The sequence below is a fragment of the Tenrec ecaudatus genome, chromosome 2 (genome assembly GCF_050624435.1).
Source record: "Tenrec ecaudatus isolate mTenEca1 chromosome 2, mTenEca1.hap1, whole genome shotgun sequence".
Classification (NCBI taxonomy): Eukaryota; Metazoa; Chordata; class Mammalia; order Afrosoricida; family Tenrecidae; genus Tenrec; species Tenrec ecaudatus.
In genome coordinates this window covers 111,398,100-111,424,249 of record NC_134531.1, presented here as the reverse complement: position 1 = coordinate 111,424,249, position 26,150 = coordinate 111,398,100, and the positions used below count along the sequence as shown (strand labels likewise).

Genomic DNA, 26,150 nt, shown 5'->3' with positions numbered 1-26,150 from the left:
GCCTTCTTAGCTTCCTGTTGTGGTTCACTCTCCAATCCTTGTCCTAGTCATGCTGGGGACATGGCCACCTCCTTAACTGGTTCTAAATAAATCAATAAAATATACACCCCACCTATTGCTATGGAAGACATTCTGGTATACGGTCACCCTACGTGCTAGAGAGAATGGCTCCACAGGGTTTTCTCGGCTAGCACTTACACAGAGGAAGATGCTCAGACATGCTTCTGCAGCACCCCTGAGGTGGTTTCCAACCAACTTTTAGGTTAATTACAACTTACCCTGATTGCAGATATTGGGAAAGTTCCCAGACTCCAACCACTGATTTTCTAATGCAATCCTTTTCAACTAGAATTGGACTGATGAATAAATTATACATTTATGAACAAGGAACATTTTCTTACACCACATCCACACCCACCTCCATTAAAAAAAGTTTCAATATATCGTTTACAAGACAGGATGTGATGGGCGATACTGGGAGGGTAGAGGGTGAGTGGGTTGGAAAGGGGGAACCGATTACAAGGATCTACATGTGAACTCCTCCCTGGGGGACGGACAACAGAAAAGGGGGTGAAGGGAGACACTGGATAGGGCAAGATATGACAAAATAATAATTTATAAATTATCAAGGGCTCATGAGGGAGGGGAGAGCGGGGAGAGAAGGGAAAAAAGACTTGACGCAAAGGGCTTAGGTGGAGAGCAAATGCTTTGAAAATGATTAGGGCAAAGAATGTACAGATGTGCTTTATACAATTGATGTATGTATATGTATGGATTGTGATAAGAGTTGTATGAATCCCTAATAAAATGTTTTAAAAAAAGACAGAAGAAGAAATAAATCTGTCTTGAAGGATGCACAAAAAAAAATTACTCTAGGGTACCAGTCACATGGTAAGATTATCTTTTATTAGAGATCTTATATTACATGTTCCCAAAAAGATATAAAATCTTCCAAGAGAAAATATCAAAACCTGTTGATTTCCAAGGTGAACAAAATAATCAAACAAAAGCAAATATTCTGTCAGACAAAGAAATGTGAAAACATTTCCGCTAAGTACAACAAAGACATAGAAAAGTAATTATAAGGGTTTATAACACATTTCACAATGTTTATTTTAACCAGTGTTTGTAGAAAACAAGGATGCAGAGTTCTCAAACACTGTAATTGTAACCCAAATGGAAATTCCCAAAACACACAAATAAGAGAACATAATGAACTACTTGGTCAAAGTGATATTATGATAATACATGTAATAAAACTTAAGCAAAAAATTTGTCAGCAAGATCGCATCTAAGTGTATGGTATTTTAGCGTGCGGCCAAGACACTGAATTATTTAGTCAGTTCTTGACCACAATGCAAAGCAAAAGCATCCTCTCTTCATTTCCCTGATGATATATTCTAAAAACAACTTGAAAAAGCAGAAACTTGCTGGTTAGACTTTCTGCTTTCCTTGTGAACAGCTGGTGGCAACACACACAGACTAGATCCCAACTGACAGGGGACAGATCCGTCTCAAACAACCAGAAGTGGCAAAACCACTGTTATTGCATCAGGTTTTTTTTTTAATATTTCAGCTGCTCAGGAATCACAAAACGAATACACATATCCTCTTAACCACAGAACACAGTGAACTCCCATAGGAAGTTTTGCATTTCAGATGCAATGGAAATACTGATCTTATTCCTGGGATTTGCTTCTGGCAATCCTTCCATCTGTAGATGTCCACAAAAAGGAGGCATTTACCTTTTATTTTCTATTGGTGGTTTATCCTCAAAAAACTAGGAAGGAAATGTACAGTACATGTTTATTGCATGAAATTACTCCCTTGTAATACAGTTATCAACAGTCGTATTGTTTTCCTAATTGTTAAAGGCGAAAGGAGATTATGAGTCCAACCTAATAATAATCTTGGGAACTGCATCTTGAATGAAAATCCAGACGATAGTCCGACTACATGGTGAAACAAGCAGAAGAAATTTACCTTTAATTTCTGTTATAGATGTTGGAATGACAAGAAGTCAATGGACATTTGAGAGCCAGATAATACCAAACTTGTAACTTAACACGAAAGGGATCTTCAAAATGTACATACTCCAAGAATTCTCTCAGGCTCAAAGTGAACATCCCAAATGAGACCAGTGTTGCTCTTTTACTGTTTAGGAAACACTGACCCCAGATACATTTTTGGGAAAGTACGGTAATGGCACATGGGCTCCAACCAGATCACCACTTTGAGCGCAACACACACAAAAGGCGAGAATTAGCTGAAGAAACAAGTTCTTTAAGAAACCGTAATAAGCCATATAGTGGTGGGTTTCAGCACAGGATCTATTTAAAGCTTTCTTGCGTCAGTCTGGTCCACTCCTGTGAAATGGAAGCAGGGTCTGGATTTTGAATGTTACAAAATCATTGTATTGAGTTGCAGTTTCCTTGGCAGCAGCATATTTTAATTAACACTATTTTTCTTCCTTGTTTGTTTTCTGACATCTTGGTACATTCAAATAGTCATAATGTTTAGAGGAACATCAGCACAGATTTAATGAAACAGATCAGAGTGTGGCCAGCATTCTCAGGCAAAAATTATACAATTTATGCATCATAGAAAGTATTCCTCCCCTCCCCTCCCACTCCCCCCCTTCCCTCTAGGCCCCAAACAGCAATATGGACACCAAAAGATTTAACAAGACTTATAAAAAAATAAGGCACATTTATTTTGATATGGTAATTTAAAAATAGAAACACCCCCCACCCTCTCAGAACACCTGTATTCAAATGGGTTGTGTAAAAAGACACCTGTGGTACCCAAAATAGGTTTTTGGTACCTATGGAATTGCTTCCTCAATTTGAGTGACAATGGAATAAATTGCACCTATCCCATGTTGTCAAGTAATGAAAAGATGCCTCTTTTTCTACTGCTGAATGAGTCAAGATCTGAACTTGTGGAGCTAATTACAAAGGGTGGGAAGGGAAGGGTAAGATGTATGTTAGCAAAAGGTGTGGAAATGAACTATGTGTATCATTGAGAGTTGTTGATTGCACTTTTCCACATGTTCCAACATACAAATCTTCTCTAACTTGTATGAACGACTGCAACCATTTTGGCCATTAGCTATTATCACCAGCTTTCATTCCCTTTCATATGGGTATTTTTATAAAATTAACGCAGAGTTAGCAATATGACTACTTTCAAAACTCTCTTCCCAACCCCCAACACAGACATAAGTAGTTAGCATTTAACCTGAGAAACAATCTGCTGTAAGGTTGTCTTCAACATTCCTCCGTGTGTGCATCAAAGTAGACTGATGGCGGTAGTGGTTCAGGAAAGGAACGGCAACACAAAACGAAAACACTGGCTTATAGCATGGCTTTTTCTCTTTTCTTCTTCTTCCTTTTGAGGGGTGAGGAGGGAATGACAGAAGTCATGTTCTCACAGTTGCCAGAAGCTAAAAGGATGTACTTCTTTATTGCACGTCCAACCAATAAAGGACACAAGTCAATGCTGCTCAATCCAAATGCGAATGCCGGGTTTCACCTGAGCCGGATTCGGAACGTGCTGATTTCCATGGGGCTCAAGTTGATCTCACTAATGTTCCGAGCGTCTGGAGGTGTGTGCATCAAGGATAATGAGGAAGGTGTGAGACTTTCCACAGTAAACTTGCTAAAGAGTTTCTGCACCGACATCTGAAAGGTGAATGACAAGAAGTTAGATGAGCTCTGAGCAGAGTGGAAAAACTAGTGAAGAGTGAGAGAGAGTGCTTAGGTTGCCCAACTGTCTTACTTAGTAATCAGATTGTCTGTGTTATTTCTTAACCTCTGAGTACACCCGTACATCATCTGAAAATAATGACCCCTAACCCGAATGTTAAAATTGCTATTTCCTTTCCTTCCTTCCAGCACTAGCCAGGGTTTCCAAGCGAACACTGAGCAGGCATGGTGGCACTGGTACCTTGGTTTACTCATAATTTGAGAGAAAGCTTTTGGCATCTCAGCAATAAATACAATCATCACTGTTCCAGCTCCTGACTTTTTTTTGTGATGGCTACCACCTGACTGTAAGGCACCCAGCTGGGATCATGAGTTGGGGTCTGGGTTGCCAACAGCAAAGTCAAAGGGTTGAATCTACCAGCTGACTCCCAGGAGGAAGATGAGGCTTTTCTATTCCACAGAGATTTACAGGCTTGGAAAGCCAAGGGGCAGCAGCAGCACCCCGTGCTATGTAGGGCTGCTGTACGTTCTGTAGGGTGGTGATCTGTTCTATGAGTCAGAACTGACTCAATCGCCGTGACTTTGGGGGGCTGGACTATATTTACTATAATACACCCACCTCCGCCATTGAGCTAATGGGTCAAAGATAAACTCACTCATGGCCAGGGAGTTGATAGCAACTCAGAGCTGCCCCTTTGGCTTTTCTGAGGCTATAAATCTTTCAGGGAGTAAAAACCTCCTCTTTCTCCAGTGGAGCAGCTGATTGGCTCAAACTGCTGACCCTGAAGTTAGCAGCTCAACAAGCTACTCACTACACCATCAGGGTTCCTTGGGTTGGAGATTATATACGGGTACAAAAGCTTGAAGGAATCGTGGTACCACAGTGGGTTAAGTATTTGGCTGCCAGCTGCCAGGCCAGCCATCCAAACCCACCAGTTGCTCTGTGGAAGGAAGATGAAACCGTTTGCTCTGTGAAGGTTTGCAGTTCCGGAAACCCTGAAGAGCAGCTCTGTTCTGTCCTTTACAGGGTCACTGAGTTCGAACTGAGTCGTTGGCAGTTTGCGTGGTGTGGTTTGGTTTCATATATGCTGGCATATAGAGAGCAACTGGAAAGAACCCTAAGAAACTGGTAATAGTGAGAGGATGGTTTTATAGTCCATTGAAATGTTAGCCTATGAAGGGTTTACTTTTCAATTTAAAAACGTCATCTAAACACATTCCCATACTCTTTCAAGCTCCTGGGTGGTGCAAACGGTTCCACACCCAACTACTACCCGAAGGAGCGGCAGTTTGAATCCTCTCGGCAGCACCTCAGAGCAGCTTCTGGAATGTCCTGTGAAGTACAGTTCTACTCTGCAGACGGAGGCACTGTGAGTCAGAACCGTCTCAACGGCAACTGGGTTGGTTTTCCTTCTCTTTCAGTCAACACTACTCTTAACCAACCGTGGGTGTGAATCATTTCTGCTCCATTTGCACCTCCCCCTCCGCAGCCCCTTTCCAACACATCTGGGAGTAGGGCACCTGCGGACCACATGAAAGGTTAGAGTTCCAACTCCACAGAGTGAGAAGGTCATTTGAAATATTCCCCCTCGCCCCAGGTCAGGCATGCGAACATAGCTCCCTGGATCATGTAACACCCTCAGAATCAAGGTCTCTGTGTTAGAATATAAATGCTCAGAGTCAAGTTGATCTCAGATCAACAGTCAGGCAGGCTACAGACAAAATGAATACTCCACCCCACCCCCCACCATATTATCAACTTTCCTATCACCCCCTCTATTCAGAGTGGAGAGAATAAAGACAATAAAAAGAATAAAGACACTTTTCTATCTATTCAGGGATATTCCCATATTTGTCTCTTATGGGTTCTCGTTGGTCTGTCAAACACAGGGTCAGCAGTTTGAAACCCCCCAGCCGCTCTGCAAGGGAAATAGGAAGTTCTCCATTCTTGGAAATAGTTTGGTAGACCCCCCCCACACAGGCAGTTCTACTCTGTCCTATAGGGTCGCTGAATCGGAATCAACTCAATGGCAATGAGTTTGCTTGGATTCAGATCCCATGGATATACTCATCTGTAGGGCTGGGATGGAATGGAAACCCCTGAGTGTCAGGCTTACAGTGTATCCGAGAGGCTGAGTTGCCTAGTAGGCAGACCTGTCTGTATTAGAAGCAATCTGCCTGCCTGAGCTACAGCGTCTCTGCGGCAGACCACTGGAGCCCCTTTTATTTCCCAGGGAATTCTGATGGGCCTGCCAAGCCAGGGCAGCAATTTGAGCAGAAATTTAAAAAATGGGCAGCCTGCATACAGTGTCCAGCCTTAGGGTCATTTGGCTCACATGCAAATCTGGGTTGATGGAGAAGATCTAGACCTGTATCTCCCATGGAGAAACAACTGACTGTATCATCTCAACCCTCCTCGTTGCTCCCCTCTTACTATAGCCATCCGCTTGTTCTCCTGAAGCTGTTAGAAAACTTGCTGTGGCTCCTGAAGGAAGAAATGTGAGGAGTGAGGACATGGAAGCCCTGGGGTACGAGGAGAAAGCATGTGGGCCTGTTGAAACAAGGTATTTCATGCTGACAAGGAGATGGGGCTGGTGAGGTTGAGAAAGTGCTTTCTTAAGAAGGGAGGCCAGAGCTAATTTACAGGCTGAAGGGAATGAGCCAGGGAAGAGGAAATGAAACCTGACCTTCCTGTTAGGATTACTGGTAGAAAGTGTGGATTTCAAAGTGCATTACCTTCAGCAAGCAACGGTCACCTCTCAACTTACCTTCCCCTGAGTAGTGGAACAAAGCAGCCCCGTGTCTCTGCTAGGGAATCGGCAATCAAACCCTTTCCTGTGAAGGATCCAGGCAGCCTCATCAGAAGGCCCATTGGCCACCTGCAAATGAGCAGAATGTCGATGGAAATAGTAATGCAAATATTCACAGGACTTCATGGGCCAATGTCTTTATGTCAGTATCTTCAACATACAACTGTTCGTTTTATTTAATGATAAAGTGAAACAAAGCCATCGGGTGCTGGGATTCCATGTTCTGGGCTACGCTCACCTTGAATCAGGTGGTATGTTCCAAAGTTACCTATTACCAGTAAGTAACTACCCACCTTGGTTTCTCCCTGGAGTCCCGGATGGTCTTGGGTTTCCTTTTATCTATATACCGCATATTACTTTAGCAAGGTGCTTTTAAATAACTCGCAATACATAACAGTTGAATGGGGGGAAAGGGGCTGCTGATATGCTTCTGAAAAATCCACCAATAGAAACCCTTTGGAGTACAACAGCTGGGTCACAGCAGGTCATGGACATGGCTGGAATCCGGCAGCCATTCTTCTGTATACAGCTTCCTGACCACACTGACCCACAATCATTGCATGAAGTCCCCCTTATCTGGTCAGGGAACACCATAAGAGCCGTCTTTAAACTGACGCATGCCCTTCTGCTAACCACTAATTTTGGTAGACTGCATTGACATTTAAAATCTTAAATGTTCCAAGAAATAAAAGAAAAAAAATCTGTAATGTTTAGTTGTTCACTATTTTTACACAAGAGCTTCTGAAACTGAATTAGTTATGCCTATCAATTGCTAGGGCAATCCACATTTATTAGTTGGACGTGTCATTTAAATGCACATTACAGAAGCTATTCTTCCTGTGCGGGCAAAAAGGAAAGCACCACACATGACAAGTCAGCTCTGGGTCTCTGCATCTGCATCCTTGCATTTAAATAACAATGCCACAAAATGGCTTAGATCGCTGACCATTCTAAAATTACAACTAGGTCTCTTACAGTGGGAAGATGCTTATGATAATTTAAGAAATGAATTGAAAGTCTTAGGGGGAATTAAGAAATGACACATGCACTCAAGACAGTTGTGTGTTCCTCAGCATGGGCACGTTGATGAATCTGTTTCTCCTTTCTCTGGCCACAGATACGCCCAAGTTCTTGATCAGTCTCACTAGGGGATACGATCTCTTACTGTGCTCTCAAGACCTCTCTTCTGAGCATCGGCCAGCATTCTCACAACTGATTGGCTTGTAATGTGCCTGAATGGTTTAAAACTATCTCCACCTCAATCCTTGGCTGGAAAAACGCACCTTAGGATGTTTCACACTGGTATCTTGCAGTGGCACTGCTAAGATTTTGTTCAGGAAGAGGAAAAATCATTTAAAGTACTCAGAGTCATCAAAGGACTACATAAGCCACAGAAATTTTAAGTCTTGGATACATATTCGCAACACAAATTATAAGAAATTTCACACACACACACACACACACACACACACACACACACACACAAACATCCCAAAATAGCACTTAAGAAAACCCTTCCTTGTAAGATTTCCAGGAGAATAACAATGAAAACGCTATACAGACCAATTATGAAACTTTGGAGAGTCATTTATTCTTCCTGTCAGATATGCAGTCAATTAATATAGCCTGTCTAGCCATAGTCTCTTCTGTGACATATTATAAATGCTAGCCTCTGTGCTCAGAGATCTAGAGGAAGACATCTGGAAGAGAGCTATTCGGCCAACTGACTAGAAGATTTGTACCCATTCTAAAGAAATGTGACCCAACAGAATGCTCAAATTATAGAACAATATCATTTATATCACATGCAAGTAAAATTTTGCTTCCTACATCCAGCAACAGTTCAATGAGTAGGAGCTGGCAAAACTTCAGGCTGGATTTAGAAGAGGATATGGAACAAGGGATATTTTGGTGGTTACATAATTTCATGTCAGGTCAACTTAATGAATAGAGTGTAGGGGTGGAGTCTATCCTGTCCATCAGGTCAGTCTGATGATGACTCCTTGTGGGTGTGGCCTTCCCATAAGGAGGGTCCTGGGGACCTCCCCCGCCCCTCTCTGCTTCCCTTCCTGCTGGCAAGCCATGCTGCTGCGACCTGGCAGAACCCTTTGATGCATCCACTGTCATTGGATCCACAAGACTTTGCAGCCACTGGCCTGCCTGCCATCTTCCTGCATTATTACATGTGGCTTCATGAGTCTGAAGAGGAATGTATGGACTAGAATTGGACTTATGGACTAGTATCAGACTTGTGGATTTCATCTGGACTGTGCTGGGATGTTTGCTTGCTACATAATTACTTGTTGATATAAACTCTCGTACACATATATGAGTGTCATTGAATTTGTTTCTCTAGTCAACCTGGCCTAACACACATATACATCATTGCTAAAGTCATATGGATCTGGGCTGAAAGCAGAGAACACCAGAAAAATGTTTACTTGTGTTTCAGTGACTATGAAAGGACTTTAACTGTGTGCACCATAATAAACTGTGGATGACCTTGGGAAGAATGGCAATTCCAGGGGGCTCTGGTGGCCTTGCGGTCATGCATTTGGCAGCGAACTGCAAGCATTCTGGCCATTTTGTTCCCTTGCTGGACCACTCTGCAAAAGCAAGGACAGCAGGAAGACTACAATTGTGGTCACATGCTTGCTCTTAGGATAATGGGCACACGGGGCCTTTAGCAGATTCTCTGGGTCACGCAGAAGGTTAGCATGCCTGCTCTCAAAAGAGGGAGGTTCAAGTCCACTCAAAGGCAGAAAAGCTGATGGTTTATTTCCAAAGGGTCAGCCCCTCAGAACCCTCAGGACACAATTCTACCTGCCACAAATGGCGCCACGAGGAGCTGGACCTGTTGCCTCAAGGGCACTGGTCCATTTCTTCGGTTTTGAAGGCCTTTAGCAGACGAAAAGGAGTTAACAACAACAACATGTTAAAGGGAAAACCTTTGGAATCAATCCTACCTTTGAATTACAGCAAGAGATTTAAGTGAAAGTAGAGACTCAAGTCCGAAGAATTAATTTCCACTGAGGGAGGGAGTTTGGAGTTGCACTTTCTCTGCAAACTAAAATTTCACCCCGTTCTCAAGACCCAGTAACTGAAATAACAACTGTCTTGGTTCAAGTTTTTTTTAAATCTAATATTCAAGAAAGCATCAGTTTTCAAGCAAAATTACCTGAGGCAAAGCAGCGGTTCTTCCTACTTTCAAAGTCTGTCTAGATATTTTATTTCCAAGACAACTGCTTTTGAAAAGTAGGCAAACTGTGAATTTAACTTGAGTATGCATGCTGGAGAACAGATACCTTCAAGTAGTCACACTGGATGCTCCAGGATTGTAAACAGACTTTGAAAGAATGGTTTTACATTCATTAACATGGATGTAAGAGCTGGATCTCACAAAGAAAGAGGAGAGGGTAAGGCAGAAAAGTCCTATTTTTTTTTTTTTGAAATATGACTTTGTGGCAAGCTTTGTGTGTGAGGTGAGCCTCAAATGAACTGTCTTTGTGAAACAGCTGAGCTCCTGTAAGGCTGAGGGGCTCTAGGCCAGCTAAGGGAAATCTACTGCACAACTATTTTAGAGGATAACCCCAACATGCAGTTTGTAGACTAGGCTGGACTCATTATTCTTCCAGTAATTTGAAGGGTGAGGGAAAAGATGATTTGGCTTCAGGAAGAACGCTATTAGGGGCTTAGAGACACTGGGTCAGAAGCAAGGTTTTGGTTGTAGCATGAACGAGTTATGTGACTTTGAGCAAATCAGTTAATAGTGCTCTCTGTAAATTCACTGAATTGGGATAGACTCTATCCAGAGTCCCTTTGAGACAGCGAGCTTGTGTGAAGGGTGAGAGAAAAATCTGCCTATTTTAACAACTGGATGAAGGCATGATGAACTTAATTCATGTCACTAAGTTGTACATATGAAAATTGATGACACGGTAGAAGTCTTGTTAAATGTCTCTTTACCACATACACTCACAAAAAGCCCCTGTGAGGATAGGGGGAGGGCTAACATAAATTTCTCAAAATGACACGCACGGTAGCAGTAATCATTGCTGCTGACGTTCACTGAGCACTTGATTGAGATGCTTTTCACAAGTTACCATTTACTCTCATCCATCCTGTGAAATAGTTGAGAAGACACGCAAGGCTAGGATAGTATTTTATTTGTGCAGGGCCAGCTCTATTAAAAGCCTTTCCTCTGACACCTTGATAGAAGAGCCACAACGGATCTTGGTTCCCAAGGCTCCATAGGTGTCCCATCTGAGTACAGAGAAGGAGCGTAGCGCCGGGTTAAGCACTCGGCAGGAGATAGAGCTGGCCATCTGCTCTTGTGGAGAGCAGTCTAGAAAACCCTGTGCTACTCGGTCCCCGGGGCCACTATGCGTCCAAATTGAACTGGAATGTACCTAACACCAACAACAACAAAAACAGTGTATTTCCCCAAACCCTCAACATTATCTTTTTGTTTCCATGTATGACGTAGGTCTGAGTGAAAAGGTGGAGTCAGACAAGCATTGAGTGTCCCTCCCATTCACTATGACTAGGTGACCCTAATAAATTCACTATAGGACTCCACAGACTTCTAGTCCTTGTCAACTCACACAGGCCCTCAAAGGGCAGGGAGAACTGCTCCCGTGGGGTTCTGAGACGGCAACTTTTACAGGAGTAGAAAGCCTCATCTCTCTCCCACAGTCGGAGGCTTGGAACTGCTGAGCTTGCAGTTAGCAGCCTAATGAGTAAACAGACAGGGATCCAGGGGTGACTTACCAAACTCCCAGCTCCCCAAAATCAACAACCCAACAGGACCAAACTCATGGCCATCAAAGTTTACAAAAAGTCCTTAGCAGAATGCCCGGCATTTAGACAAAATCTCAGAAACCATACATTGAGTGGACTGCAACTTCCAATGCCACCAAAAAATGTATATAAGTTAAATTGTGGGATAGACAACTAATTTGGCTCTGTAAACATTCTCTCAAGCCACATGAAGATTACAAATATGCTATTTCATTTTTTGAACGTGTGTATGTAATAGATTACATGTGTGGTGATGTACAGGTATGCTTTTTTCTTTGAGAGGAGAATTCAGAGCTGCTCATTTGTTAAAACATGATGAACAAAGTGTGTGATGAATACAAGTCAAAGTGATATTCAGGGTTACTTTGGCAATAAACTTCAACCTTCTCTAATTTATTAAAAATACTTCAGACATTTGTATTTCATTAGTAGTAACAATCCGAACAGCTGAGGTATCACCAGTGCAAACCTTCATTTACTATCTGCTAGACTCTTTTGTAAGGGCTTTTCAAAAGTGAACTCATTTAATCTTCAGAGCACCTTAAAGGTGGGTCCTATCCCCATCTTCATGCTCCTAAGGAGGAAGCTGGGAGCCAAAGAGTTAAGTGACTTCCTCCAAGTCACAGAGAAAGTGAAAAAGCTGCCTTCAAATCCACAGGATTTCACTCCAAAGTGTACGCTTTTAACTACGTTACTCTCCTGCGTCTCCTCTGCTTAGGGATTCCTGCTAGCTAGCTAGCTAGCAAGCAAGGAAAACAGGAGGACTCTGATGTAACATAATGTTAAAAACACGTAGACATTACCACTCTGAATTCAGCCTGGAGAAATGAAGCATTTAATCAATGGTTCTGTTACAGAGCTTAAACCCTGACTTATCACCGTGTCTATCAATTCAGAAAGCAAAGGTTGGAAACTTTAATTTTTATCCACCCACAACTCACCCATTGATTTATCCCGTTTCAAATAGGGTTTACACCCATTCTGAAAACTTTAAGTGTTTGTGACAGTCTCACCAAAAGATAGGAGTAGATCTATGTGCATGGTGGTGGGGAGGTGCAGGGCGTTACCCACTGTGGCTCCTTTAGCCATAGGTTTGTAAACGCCCACTCAGTGACCTGACAGAACAGGCTGACTGGGCATATTTCCCTTTTCCCTAAAAAATTTGGGTACGCGCAGGTGGAAAAAGATCTCAATAGTATTATATAGTTCGATTTTAAGAGACTATTAACAGGGTTAATTGCAATTGTAGATACTTGGAACTCTATTGTGAGGATTTGTCAATTTTGTTGCCCTTAAGAAAAGAGCTACCTCAGAGCAGGAACGGGCAGGTCCTTAATACGATCAAGAATGAAGAGCCAGGAGGGGAGTCTGGTCTCTAGACCCCATATTGCTTGTGTGCTGAACCTCCTTGATTCTGGAGGCCGAGGGCTACGAACCAGAGACGTGGCAGAGGAGTGGTGGCAGGAGAAACAGCAGAACCAAGAAGCAGAACATCAGACAGATAGAGGTGGGGAGGGGCGAGGAGAGGCTCCTGGTCTACGAAGTGAGTGAAAAACGAGGGAGTGCCCTTGGATAGGAAGCTCACTTGTTGATGCGTTATCTAAGGAGGTCAGTTTGCTGATCCATGAAGCTAGAGCCAAGCACCTTTGGTATGAAGCTGGTGGAGGGATGTATCCTTTGAGCATTCACCAGCAGCAGGAACACTTCTCTGAGAAGGGCAGGGGCCAAAGACTCGAGAAGGATGTGCCAGTGGGTATGGCTGAAGGAGAGGAGCTCCTGAGTGGAAGACCTGTAACTGGAGCACTAAATTGTAACCTGGTAATTCCCTTAGTAAACCCCACAATCATGTGGATGGTCCATGAGTTGTGTGGCCCCTGTAATGAATTATTGAACTCAGTAAAGAAGTAGGCAGTCTCTTGGTAGGGGCAACTTGTGTCAGAATTGGTAAAATAGGTTGGAAGGTGAAGGCATGTCTGACCTCCACTTGACAGGAAGTGGCCCTTAGTATGACGTGCAGTTTGGTTCTCATCCTTCTTGTGAAGTCAAAAGAGGTGAGATGCCATCCCCATTCCCCTTTTACAGTGGGAACTTAAATGTGAGCCCCAAAGTCAGTCAACATCTGCCCGACTTTCGTCTTAATATTACGTACACGCAATCCTTTTCTGGAGAAAAGTTTATAATTCTGACCAGATTGTTCAAAAGGCAGGTGACGTCACCCTGCTCACATGATGTCCAAGGCACACACCAGTTAGGGCATAGCAAAAACAAGTGATGGGAAATACCTTCAACCAGCTCAGAGCCTGAATTTCCCTAACAGCACTCATTTTTTTAGTTCATTTAGTACAGCTAGAAAGGTTAGGAAACTGCATGCTTACGTAGAAGTCCTGTGACAGGAAATAACCAGTAGAAGTCATTTTCGAGGGTACTCATTAAAATGTCCAATACTAGTAATCGTGTTCTGATCAACAAGGTAAGATGATAGAAAGAGGAAGAAAATGGGCATTCTCAGATGGTGAACAACAAAGGAACACTTCCCCCATCATTTTTTCTACTTTACAAAGCTAGGGAGATCAATAAAGTACCAATCAGTTCTTGTAAGAAAGGAAAATAAAAACCTTAAACTGCCTCTTGTAAGTAAAGAAGGGACAGTGTTACTGAGTGCAGAATGAAAATTTTACTTGATTTCGATGTTAAAATGACTGGCTAACTATGTGGAAGAAACAGTCACAGTCAAAGTAAATCCCACAGAGAATATAGTTAAATGGACACCATAAAAAGGAAATAAAGAAATATTTCGACTTGAGCATCTCTGGGCTGTATGAATGGTTAAGATGCTAGTTTACTCACCAAGTTTGAAAGTTTGATACTACTCAGATGTGCCCTGGAAGAAAGGCCTGGTAAATGGCTTCCCCACAGTTCCGTCATTGAAACCCTAAGCAAGGCACAGTTCTAGCCTGACACACACGGGGATATCCTGAGTCAGAGCTGCCTGACGGCACCTGGGAAAATCACTTAGTTCAGGGTGCAAGAAGACATTGAACATAAAGAGCGTGGAAATAATCAAGAGGGAAAACTCACCACAACAGGCAAACTAGACTAGACATAATTTTGTAAAATATCAAAGCAGAGTTGCTCCACGAAGCCTAACTTACTGGATTAGTAAAGTCCCCCTATGTTCCTCACTCTGTACCACCATCTAGTTTTAAACCGGGCTCACGGCCTGTCCTCCACAAGATGCCCTCAATACGCCTGACATCAACATCCTCTCTCTGAAGAGCGACTCTGATGACCTGGCTTGCCTATTGAGTGCACTGGCAATGGTGCTCCTTCTGCTGCACAGTTCTAGAATCTTTCCGGTGTTTCCTGCTCTTGATATACCAGGAAAAGGGGGTGTCACAGAGCAAAGGGTTAAAAGCGGGGCCTACAGTGTTCCCTACAGTTGTGCAGAGGGTCGCTGTGAGCGGAAACTGACTTGAGAGCATCTAACACCACCACCACCATGAGGAGGCAGACACATTTCTAGAGAGGCTGTGTAACACACTCTGAGGCAGTGTTTCAAGACTGAAAAAAATGAAATAGCCAATTCATTTATTCCACACATAAATGAGGGAACTTCAAAAAAAGTTGGTGGAAAAAAAGTAATAGATTTTTTTCCACCAATTTTTTGAAGCCTCCCCTGGCATGTGCATGTGTCTGGGTACGGTTTTTGGTTTTTATCGCTATATATAAAGTAGGGAAAAAAGCTTTTTAAATGAAAACATACATTAAACTCAATATCATCAAAGGAACCCTGGTGGTTTAGTGGTTACATGTTGGGCAGAGTTCCACATGGTTGGCAGTTCGCAACCACCAACAGCTCCACAGGTCAAAGACTGGGCTTTCTGAGCCAGTGGACAGTTAACAATCTCAGAACCCACAGGGAGTTGCTATGAGTCAGCATTCATTAACTTGAGAGCAGAGTTTGTTTTGTTTTATTATTATCAAATAGGTCATGGATTTTAGGAACAGAGTTTAAAAACAAACCAAGTACCTCTGTCATAGAATTGATTCCCACTCAGCACTTCTTTAAAGGGTTCCCAAGACTGTAAACCTTTATAGGAACAAACAGCCTCATCTTTTCCCCATGAAGCAGCTGGTGGGTTTGAACTACCCGCCTGGCAATACACAATGGGACCTGTCCCTGTTAGCACCACCAGTATCCCCTGGGGCAGTCAGCAACTGAGAATTCTGGCCCTCTAGGCTGAGGTGACACCCAGCCCTGAGATTCAGAAGACCAGGGCTGGGTGGTGGTGGTGGTGGGGTGGGTTTTCCTGATTCTGTGGTTTACCACTAGAGCACTTTATTTTTACCGTTATTCTCCCTAACCTTACACCTTTGTTTTCTGAGTTTAGTAAACTGAGTTAACTTAGCACCTTCTGGAATCATGAAGTGGGTTTGTTTATATTTTAAATTACTTATTGAGGGGGTCCTTTTCCTCTGAATTAGAATCCCAGAGATGGGAAAATTTTTAAACATTTCTATGTTTACAATTGTCCCTCTGTGATTTGAACTCAGTTCATCTAGGCTTGGTAATCAGTGCCGATGAGCCATCTCAGTGGGTTCGTATCTCTCATATTTTTTTTGGTCTTGTTTCCACCCTTCTACTCAGGGATTCAGGAAGAACACCTGGGTCTCAGAATCGAGGGACCCCGGAGCCCTTGTGGGGAAAGCACTGGGCTGCTGACAGCACGGTGAGCGGCTCACATCTACCAGCGGTTCCAAAGAAGACAGAGGGGCGGTCTGCTCCCATGCAGATGCACAGTATCCCAAATTCTATGGGTCGCGAGGCGTTGGAACAGACCTGAGGGCAGTGCGTTTGGGTTTGGGATGAAGCTGAGAATGGGTGGGCACGATGTTGGTGGGGGAGGTCAGGCAGGGTGAAGGTGTGCCTTTAGCATGGCCAGGTGATACTGAGACACATTCCTCATGGAACTATTGCACAGTGGTGGGGGCAGTGGTGGGAGGCTGGACTTAAATGTCGAGTAAAGCAGGCCTCAAGGGCCTTGCTTAGAATCTGACCTCTGTGCTGCCAGCATTTCAACAGAAAACATAAACTGCAATCTCCAAATGATCAACCAACCTGTTACTGCTGCCAGCATGCAAATAAATACAGGATCATGATCTAAAATGTCTTGGATTGGCTTCTGAATTTAATCGTTTACAAGACAGCTCTTAAGTAACAAGCTGTCTTTGGATCGATACCCACATCACCTTCCTTAAATGATAATCTTTCTCTATCAGGTGTTCGGAGACAAAGAGCAATTCTTCAAGGAAGCCATCCTGAAGGCACTAATCAATCCCCATGGCTTAATGGTGGTCTTTCAAGCATTGCTGTAAGCGCGTGCTTAAGAGTCCAGGCTAACAGGAACTGGCATCAGTTGATATGATCCTGCAAAAACAGCCGCGCATACTTAAGTTCTCATCATGCGCCAGCAGTGATAGTTCTAAGTATGCGTTAACATCTCAGTCTTTACTGCTTGTCAAGTCCATAGATTTCCCAACTGTTGTCTATTCACTCCGCAGACATCTCAATCACACCGGACTTGGCATATTCATCAGGCTAGCAACCTATGATCACCAAGCATTTCTGTGCTCAAAGGGCCTTCAGGGCATCATTTCATCTGTTTCCCCTCTAGATCTGGAGCAGTCATACCCGGTACTAGTCTCATTTTATAAATGGCAGCTAAGTCAGTAGTCACTTAGTCAGCGGTCATGGAAAGTAAACCCGTGTCCAAGTTGGGAAGCATGTTAGCCTCAGTGGGTGGAAGCCAGACTGTAGAAAGCCCATGGTCAGGTTCTGAATGCATTTGGCAGGCAGCAGGACTTTAACCTGGGAAGGGATACAATTTGTATGAGAACAGGACAGCCAACAGCAGGCCATGAAATTGTAAGAGAGTAGGTGACCACTCAGAAGAGGTGACCTGGTGGTGTGAACCCACCAGTAGTTTCACAGGAGAAAAACCTCGTCATGTGCTCCTGTGAGAATCAACCCTTGGCTAATGAGTTGATTCGGACTCATAGCGACCCAATAGAACAGAGCAGACCTGCCCCGTAGGATTCCTAGGCTCTAATCTTTACAGAAGCAGACTGCCATAGCTTTCTCCCTTGGAGAAAGTTTGAACTGCCCACCTTCTGGCTAACAGCTGAGTACTTAACCACTATGCCACCAGGGCTCCTCCTGTAAAGATTTCAACCTCGAGAACCCTATGGTTCTCTGGTTCACCATGAGTCAGAATCAATTTGATGACACTCAACCAGGATTAAAAAAAGGTGACTTGAAACTAGCCTAGGATTATAGTAGGTAACAACCCACATTCACTGCCTCCTGTCAGCTCTGGCTGGGGTTCCCAGAAAACCCTCTCATTTCAAATATCTACAAGGGAGGAATCATCTAGAAGAGAGGTTAGGAACTGCAGTGGCTGCCCTCCCCAAGGCCTTTGGATTCTCAGGTTGCTGAAGGCCCCACTGTCTTTGCTGGGAGGTGGTAACTGAGACTCAGAGTCCCCTGCATCCTTTCACTCCCTTACTAGCCCATGGATTTACGAAAGCTGCCCTTCCCTAGTGCTTTCCATAAGCTGAAAAGAAGACTCATGAAAGACTAGAGAAGAACCCCAAAAAAACCCAAACGCCCACCCATAAGATCCATACATTCAGCAAATGCTCCCGAGGCCCTACTCTGTGCAGAGTGTTTCCAAGCTGGAGAATAAATACAACAGAAGCCCTGCTCCTGCCTCTGGGCCTCCCTTTTCACATTTGGTCTGAACTCTACCTGGAAACATCTTCCCCCAGAATTCTGCAGGAGTTTCTTATTATTCCATATTTTTATCCCTATACTCACCTTCCTTCAGGACGTTTCTCCAAGCGCCCTGTTCAAACTGGAAACACCTTCTCCCTTATCTTCCTTCCCTCCTGCGTTTCTCTATAGCCACGGTCGCTTTCACATAAGCTTTTCTTTCTCCCCTTTACTTCTCCCCTCCTGCTAGAAGGGCAGGGGCTTTCGCCTATTTTGTTGATCTCTAGCACCCGTAACAGCAACTGGTACATAACAGACGTGAAAGAAAACTTGCACATTTACTTACGTGATTAAGCAGGCCTTTCAACACAGAGAGAAATATACACAGGCCTCTAGCATTTGCTTGCATTCATCACTACAAGCCAAATAAATTTTCTGGAGAGCCAGGAATAAGTCCTTTATCTTGGACATAACATTTTACAAAGCACGAAATGGCTTATTTTGTGAGTATTTGTTCTTCCTTCTTGTTTATTTTAGTTCTCTGTTCTGAAAATAAACATGCCTTTCCTCCTGCTTGTTTTCAAACACCAACACTTTCTTCTCACGTGCAGGCCATTTAGTGTATTTCCCACAGAATCTGTAACCACTGACTACTTCCAGCCAAATGCATGTCAACTCCCAACATCAAAACATCCACAACATCTAAGGGTGATACTGATTTTATAATCCTGATTATTTTCAAATGCAATCTTTTGAAAAAGTGGGCAGCTATGTAAACCAAAGTCACCTATGTGAATTAAAATTCCACACCTAAGAAAGCTTTCCCACATTCTTCCTCCAGTAGAACTTTGCACTTCTTCTGAGGAGTTGTTTGGGGTTGTAGAAATTTACAGGAGGAAGATAGAGAAAAAAACAAACAAACCCAGAGCATCCTCCAAAGAAACAACCCAGTGCTATTCTTTCTCTGTTTCTCCATCTCCTGAGAAACACAGGCTAATAAGAAGGAATGAATAGACAATGTTGTAAGACCTGCTTCTTCCACCTACTAATTACGTGACCCAGGCCAGCATTAGCTTATTTATCTGTACAAAGAAGATGATATTCCCTGACCTGCTCCCCACACAGAACTTTTCAAAGAATCAACTAAATTAGTATTGGGAGAGTGCTCTAGAATACAGAGCACTAGTCAAGGGAAAGGGATAACGATGCTGCCTAAGAGTGAAACCCTCTTAATCCCCCTTGAAGCCCAGTAGAGCTGACAGACCTGTTTCTTCTCCCTACTCCTTCACATCAAGAGTCCGTTCAGAACATACCTTTGACTGTATTGTCCGCAGATTAACTAGATGAATATCACAAGGCAAAGATGACAGTAATGGAGAAAATTCACCCAGCAGCTGAGGGGTGGGCGAGGAGACCTTTTCTGTCATTGAAAAGACAGGATGATTCAGGAAAGCAGAAGTGACGTGGCTAAGGAGGGATGGGTAACTGACCGGCTTCTTCTCTTCTTCCTATCGAGAGAAAACACAAATGCCTCAGAGTCCATCAAAGTTTCAGTTCTTACAATATTGATTCCATATAAGCCTATATGAAAACTTTGAATTTATTCTATTTCATAAATAATTCTTTTAAAGTACATAGATTATCAAGTTCATTTAAAAGCAATACAGGGAAAGAAACAGTGTTCCCTTAACTCATATGCTAAAAAAATCCCCCCCATTAACATAAAAAACACTGACATTTCCCATAAACACTTTAGAAGAAGGCATATCTTTATAGACGTTCTTTCTCAATAGTCTCTTCCTCCACATTTTAGTATTACAGTCTCCTGGTCCTATTTACACAGTTAAGACCATGCAGAAATGTATTGATTCAGTGTTATCAAAAAAGACCACGCAATCAATAATAGGTAAAGGGAGTTAAATGTTATGTAATAGGATTAAAAAGAAAGAAAACTCTGAAAATTGTTTTTAAACCTAACACAGGTGGCATGCCTAGATCAGCTGATTATTTTGTTAAACATGGTAAATCATTGCCAATTGCTTCATTCTACTTTAGACCCCAAACAAGAAATGTGTTTTAGAGGATGGTCATCTGACATCCACCTGGTATAATTATTAAATGCAATTTTAAAGTGTTTTATCCTTTGTCACAGTGCATACATGCTTACCAGCATTTCAGCACAATCAAATATTATGCAAGTCCATGAGGGTTGGGGATCTTCATATCCTAGGTGTTATTACAAATGCAAACCAAGGACTAAGTGGAGCTTTACCCAGTAACACCCAAGGAGTGAAAACAGACACAGGGAAGCCCGAGAAGAGACATGAACTCACAAAGAAAGGTCTTTTGATCACAAGCTACATCTGAAGCTAATTTAATGTTTTATCTTAGTTTTTAAAATGACGGTTCCACTGATGACTTCAGATTTTGCATTCTTTCTGTAATGCAAGCTTGGGTACTTATCTGTTTGAAAGAAAGGATTTAAAGATGGACAGAGCTCGAAATTCAGAATGTCAGATCAGGATTGAAGAGAAAGGGACTAGCCAAGAGTGAGTCGCATCTTCCCAGCAGCTAAGCGGAGATGTCATTACAATTCAGAGTGGAGAGAGCTAGAAAATGTGTGAGGCAGCAGAGGGACACTATGACATTAAGATACTGACAAAAATTATTAGGCCTGAAAGAACTTTTTTAAGATGCAGCCATTCTACATTATTTTTAAAGGAGAGATTAAATAAAGCATATAAAATAATATTCTCCAACAATACTGAAACTTAATGCAACTTGTAGAATAACATGAATAGAGCAGGCATATTTTCAACAAGATATTTTAAATGTACTCCAAAATCGAAGGATTTTATAATGTAGGTCAGGATTGCTGACAAAATCACTTTTGAATAATGAACGATAAAAGATTCCAACAGAAAGGAAAACACCTGACTTATCAGATTTGTAAGGCATCAAGTCTATTCTAGGTCAAGCTCTAGGGAAACCTTCAGGAAAGCTCTGGGGCTGGCTTGCTTTATGCTCTTGGCGGGATTCCTGGGCACTTCAAGTATTGAGAGTAGGTGGGGCATCCCCGATTCATCACGTGTATCTCAGGGGCAGCAGTGTGTGGATAAGCCACTCTCACAACTCCAGATCAGTTGCCAGACCCTCAGTGCTTCCCCAAATTGACTGCACATCAGAACGTCTTCAGGAGCCTTTAAAACACACCCTTTAAGTCTGCTAAATCCTAATCCTCAGGGGGAGGGATCCAGGGACGGTGAAGGTTAAATGCCTCCCCAGGTGAACTCATGCGTTCAGCTCCATATTACCCTGTACCCTTGTGATGGGAAGTGCCAACCCAAGCTCCCTCCAACTCCTCGAGAAGGAACAGCTCCCACTGGAATGAAAACTGTAAGCAGCGCTCATTGTAGCACCATTCACAGTATCTAAAGGAAGCAACAGGAGTGTCTACCAACAGAGGAATAAACACAACACGGCACACAAACCCAATAGGCTATGATTCAGCCATAGACAAGTGAAGTCTTATTCATGCAATTACATGGATGAACCTTGAAAATATTGTGCTGCGTCAAAGGAGACACGCAAGGACAAATACATCATGATTCCCACTTACATAAACAATTTGAATAGGTAAATGGATAGAGACCAAAGTTTAGGGTGTTTACTAAGGATCGTGGGCAAGGGATAGGGGGAGTTACTGCTTAAGAGGCCATGAGTTTCTGCTAAGGGTGATGGGAACATCTGGGGGTAGGCCGAGGTGATAGCTGCACAGTAAGCTGAATGTAAGTAATGCCACTGAGTGGTACATACGGTGAAATGGTTGAAATGGAAAATGTTTGATCATACATATATTTTATCACAATTATATAAAAATGAATAAGCTCCACCTTTCAGTGACTTCTGGATTACAAAAACAAACTTTTTATAAAAAGCTTGATAAAAGGAAACAATATTGGACACAGAGTATATAGAGAATTTAAGAACTGTGCGCTTTCTTGTCCTTAGCAAGGCAAGAAAGAGCTGCTCATGAACAGTTGTGGTTTGTGCCATACGAGAATAAGGAATACAGAGCACCTATGATTGCTGGGCTGGGCAGGCCAAGCAAAGCCTCCCCCAATTCATCCCATCGTTCATGGTCTTAACATATCAACAAGCTCACCAGGGCAGCTCACCTCTGAGCTATCCATGTTTGGACTAACCTCCCAGAAACATAACCTTTCCACCGTAAGCTGGACCATCACCCCAAGTTTGTAAAAAGTGTTTGCTTATGTGAATATTGTATATTTGCTCAAGCTATAAATGAATTCCCCAGTCCTGCTGCAACTAATATAGTTTAATACAAATTGTTTAGTTTCTCCATTCGTCCAAAAGCTTCCAAATCTACCAGTCTAATTTTCTGCCTGAAATGAAACCTTCCAGTATTACCCGACCCAAATCATACAGGATTGAGTGAGATCTTATCTGTAGTAGTTACATAATCTTGTCAATTAGACGATAATAAGAGTGAAGGGGTGGAGTCAATCAGATCAATCAGGTCACAGCCTGATGATGCCTCCGTGTGGCCTGGCCTTCTCATGAGGATTCTGGGAACTTCCCCTCTCTCTGCTTCACCTTGCTGTTGATCAGCCACTCTCAGGGAGAGCTGGAGGAGCCACGTGGAAACCAGCACCAGCGCTGAGATGCTTCCACTGCCACTAGATCCACAAGACTGTTCACCCACCGGTCTGTGATCTTCCTGCATTCAGCATCATTGCATGTGTTGTGTCTGGAGAGGAATTCATGAGCTAATCTCTGACGTAAGGTCTTGACCTGGACTGGGAAGGGCTGATTTACTGATGCATAATTACTTCTTGACATAAAGTTCTCTTTTATGCATATATGAGTGTCAATGAATTTGTTTCTATAGTCAACCCAGACTAACACATTATTCATTTGGTCCCAGACCTTATTCCTTAAATCAGAACTTCTGACTACCAGTAGCCCTGATGTTATTTATTAAGCTGATTTTCCAGGTACTTTCACCCCTCAACATCAAAAACTTCTGATCACTGACATCACTATTTGCTAAATTATATACGTAAGATAATTTTTCCTTCCCTTTTTAAAAAATTACTAGTGTTTATTTAGGATACCGTGACATAGCAGGAAAGCGATAAATGTTTGTCAAATTTAAATCTATTAAATTAACAAGCTGATGCAATATAGATACATCAACGTTACCAGGGAGATGGTCAGGGAGAAAAGAGGAGAGGGAGAAGGTGAGAAAATAGGTAAAACCAGGAACAAATCATAACTTTTAGAATTATCATGAAAGCAAGAGTTGAGAACTGGTGACCTGTGGGGCAAATGTGGCTGAGAGATAAGCTTTGGTAGGTCTCCATGTATTACAAAGTGGCTTTTACATCTAACTTTTTCAAGTAAAGAGGAAAATCAGGATATTTAACTGACCCCAACCCCCCCCCCCCAAAAAAACAGCAGCAGAAAAGCAAAGCAAAGCAAAACAAAAAAGCAAAACCCCAATTGTGAGAGAAGCCTCATTACCAGGCACAGACCCGTGTGGAGCTGTGTTGCCTTGTCCTAGGTGAGATGTGTGTCCTCAGTTCCCCACAGACCCTCTCCTGTTCTACACAGTTTAAGTAACTGTGCTCACACCAAGCCAACCTCTCCCATGTCACCACTTTCCTCACTGCTCTTGGATTGGATCTTTCCCAACTTCTCCTTGGATGCACAAAGGAACTTCAAAAGGTTCATGGAAAAATTCCAGTATCTTCTAATTTCATTTTTCCATGAGCATTTTGAAGCCTCCCAGTATGTAAAGAACTGGGATCCAGAAGTACAATGACACAATTCTAACACTTGAACTAAACCCAGGAGCTTCTCATTCCTTGCTCAATGCCCCCTTTAACTAAACTGAACACTAGCAGCAGGTGGGCGCAAAGACTAAAGAAACAAAGTTTACGAAGGCATCAATGTCAAAGAGACATTTTATTTATCCATCTTCCTCGGGCACTTAGAATCATTAAGAGGCAGTCAACTTCTTGCCTCAACTGGGGATCCGCACATCCCTCAGGGACGATCGATTGGCCTCCTCCAGTAGAACACTGAGAGGGGGGCACACTTGCATGCAATCAGTCACCGAGGGTTCTTGACCTGAGGCTCTGACAGGCGTTATTTTACCTCTACAGGAAGCCTGGACTAGAGGCCTCTTCTCTCCATCTCAGTTTCCACCAGCGATATTTTAGAAGTCAGAATGGAAAATCAAACATCTAAGAAAATTATATGACATGATATGCAGTAACACTTATCAAACACTGCTTTTACTAATATCACCAGAGATTAAATTCTATCTTCTCTAGTTCAATTTAATTCAAATCACTGATTTAAGCCCAAGAGTCTACAGTTGAGTGAAAGAAAAACTTGACAAACACAGCGTAAATAAAGAGATTGGATCCAATTTAAATAAATTCCTATCCAAGGAGTTTTAACTGGGAATATGCAAACTGATTTCTAAGAGAAAGCTTTACAGATTTGACATGAACAGTTTTATTGCCATAGTTCATAGAAGTTTTATAGATTAGTCTGTAAATATGGATAGAGTCATATACGCCAGGCTTTCAGGAGAAACCAGACAGACAGTAATTGCCAGCATGCAATGATTTTCAGCCTTAAAACTAAGGTGCTTTGTCAGTAATTGATTTAAAACTTGACACACAGAACAGGTATAAATTTTATTATCTAAAATGGCTATTAAAATGGTTTTCCTAAAATAATCTAGATATTACAAGAATTCCCTGTTTTAATGAGTTGTTGACATTTTATTTAATCAAACTGTATCTTATTAACAGAATAGAAAGGAATGTCTGTCATAGGGTAGGAGGCCCATGAAGCACACACGAAAAAATGAGACAATACTTGGAATTTAGCAGGGGAATAGAACATACACAAGACTTCCTGGAAGACATAGGTGTGAGAAATAAGTGTAGTGAATATGGGCAGGGAGTACCCCCCTCAAAATGGACTATTTTTCAAAGCTATGTATTTAATTTTTCTTACAAAATAACCTAGTTACTCTCTGTGTTAGTCTGGATTAACTAAAGAAACAAATCCAGAGACACTCATATTTGTGTAAGAGGGGGCTTTATATCAAAGAGTAATTATATATTAAGAAAACATCCCAGTCCAGTTCAGATCAAGTCCATATGTGTGATATTAGCCCAAATGTCCTATACTAGTCTACAAGTCCCTCTTCTGACCAAGCTGACCGAGCACATGCAATGACCGAGCACATGCAATGATGCCGAATGCAGGAAGACCAGAGGCTGTTGAGTGGGAAGTGTTGTGGATCCAGTGGTGGTAGAAGCATCTCAGGCTCTGGCGAGTTTCCACTTGACTCTCCAGAAGATGGTAAAGCAAAGAGAGGTGTCTGTAGTGTGTGTCCTGCCTCCAGGGAGGAAGAGAAGCTGTGACCTGGCTAGACTCCACCCCTTCATTCTATTTATCACGTTGACATGAAATTATATAACTACCACAGAGCATCTTGTCAAGTTGACATTTTTACACAGCTCTTTAGCCATACACATTTTTAAAACAAAATCGTAAAGTCATATTTGTATAGAACAAGATAATACTAAAATGGGTCAGCCTCATTTAAGCATAATATTCTGTACATGAACAAAACAATATCCTATGCCTAACAATTGCAGTTAAGTGAGACCTACACCATAATCCTGTACACATGTTCTCCCACCTATGAAAGTTTGTAAGCCAGCCACTTCATGCCTTTATCCCCCCAATTTTGGGTATCCACTTTCTATTCTACTCACTTATATAAACCCAGTGCTCTGAAGAGAGAAGCATATTCTCTGACGTGAAGAATCTTCATTCCAGTTGGAACCTTGTGATGGCTGAATCCATAAGCAAAGTCAAATCAGGACGGGCTGTCCATAAAGTCAGTAGCAATATGCACCAATTCACAGGCTCAAAAATCTCATCTTCATCTGGTTCAGTTCTGGTCACCTCAATGTGGGTCACTTCACTTAGCCTTAGGTACACATT

The 26,150-nt window shown here is 42.4% G+C and overlaps 1 protein-coding gene across 2 annotated transcripts in view; it reads right to left on the bottom strand.

Annotated features, from left to right (window-relative positions):
* Positions 1-2,986: 2,986 nt before the first annotated feature.
* MAN2A1 (mannosidase alpha class 2A member 1) overlaps positions 2,987-26,150 on the bottom strand; it is a 209,545-nt gene continuing 186,381 nt past the window's right edge. For both annotated transcript variants that reach the window (XM_075541370.1, XM_075541371.1), the window contains exons 20-22: positions 19,403-19,597; positions 6,476-6,586; positions 2,987-3,683 (exon numbers count right to left, since the gene is read on the bottom strand). In XM_075541370.1, the coding sequence (XP_075397485.1) occupies positions 3,531-3,683; positions 6,476-6,586; positions 19,403-19,597 (459 nt within the window). In that variant the 3' untranslated portion in view covers positions 2,987-3,530. The remainder of the gene's footprint in view (positions 3,684-6,475; positions 6,587-19,402; positions 19,598-26,150) is intronic.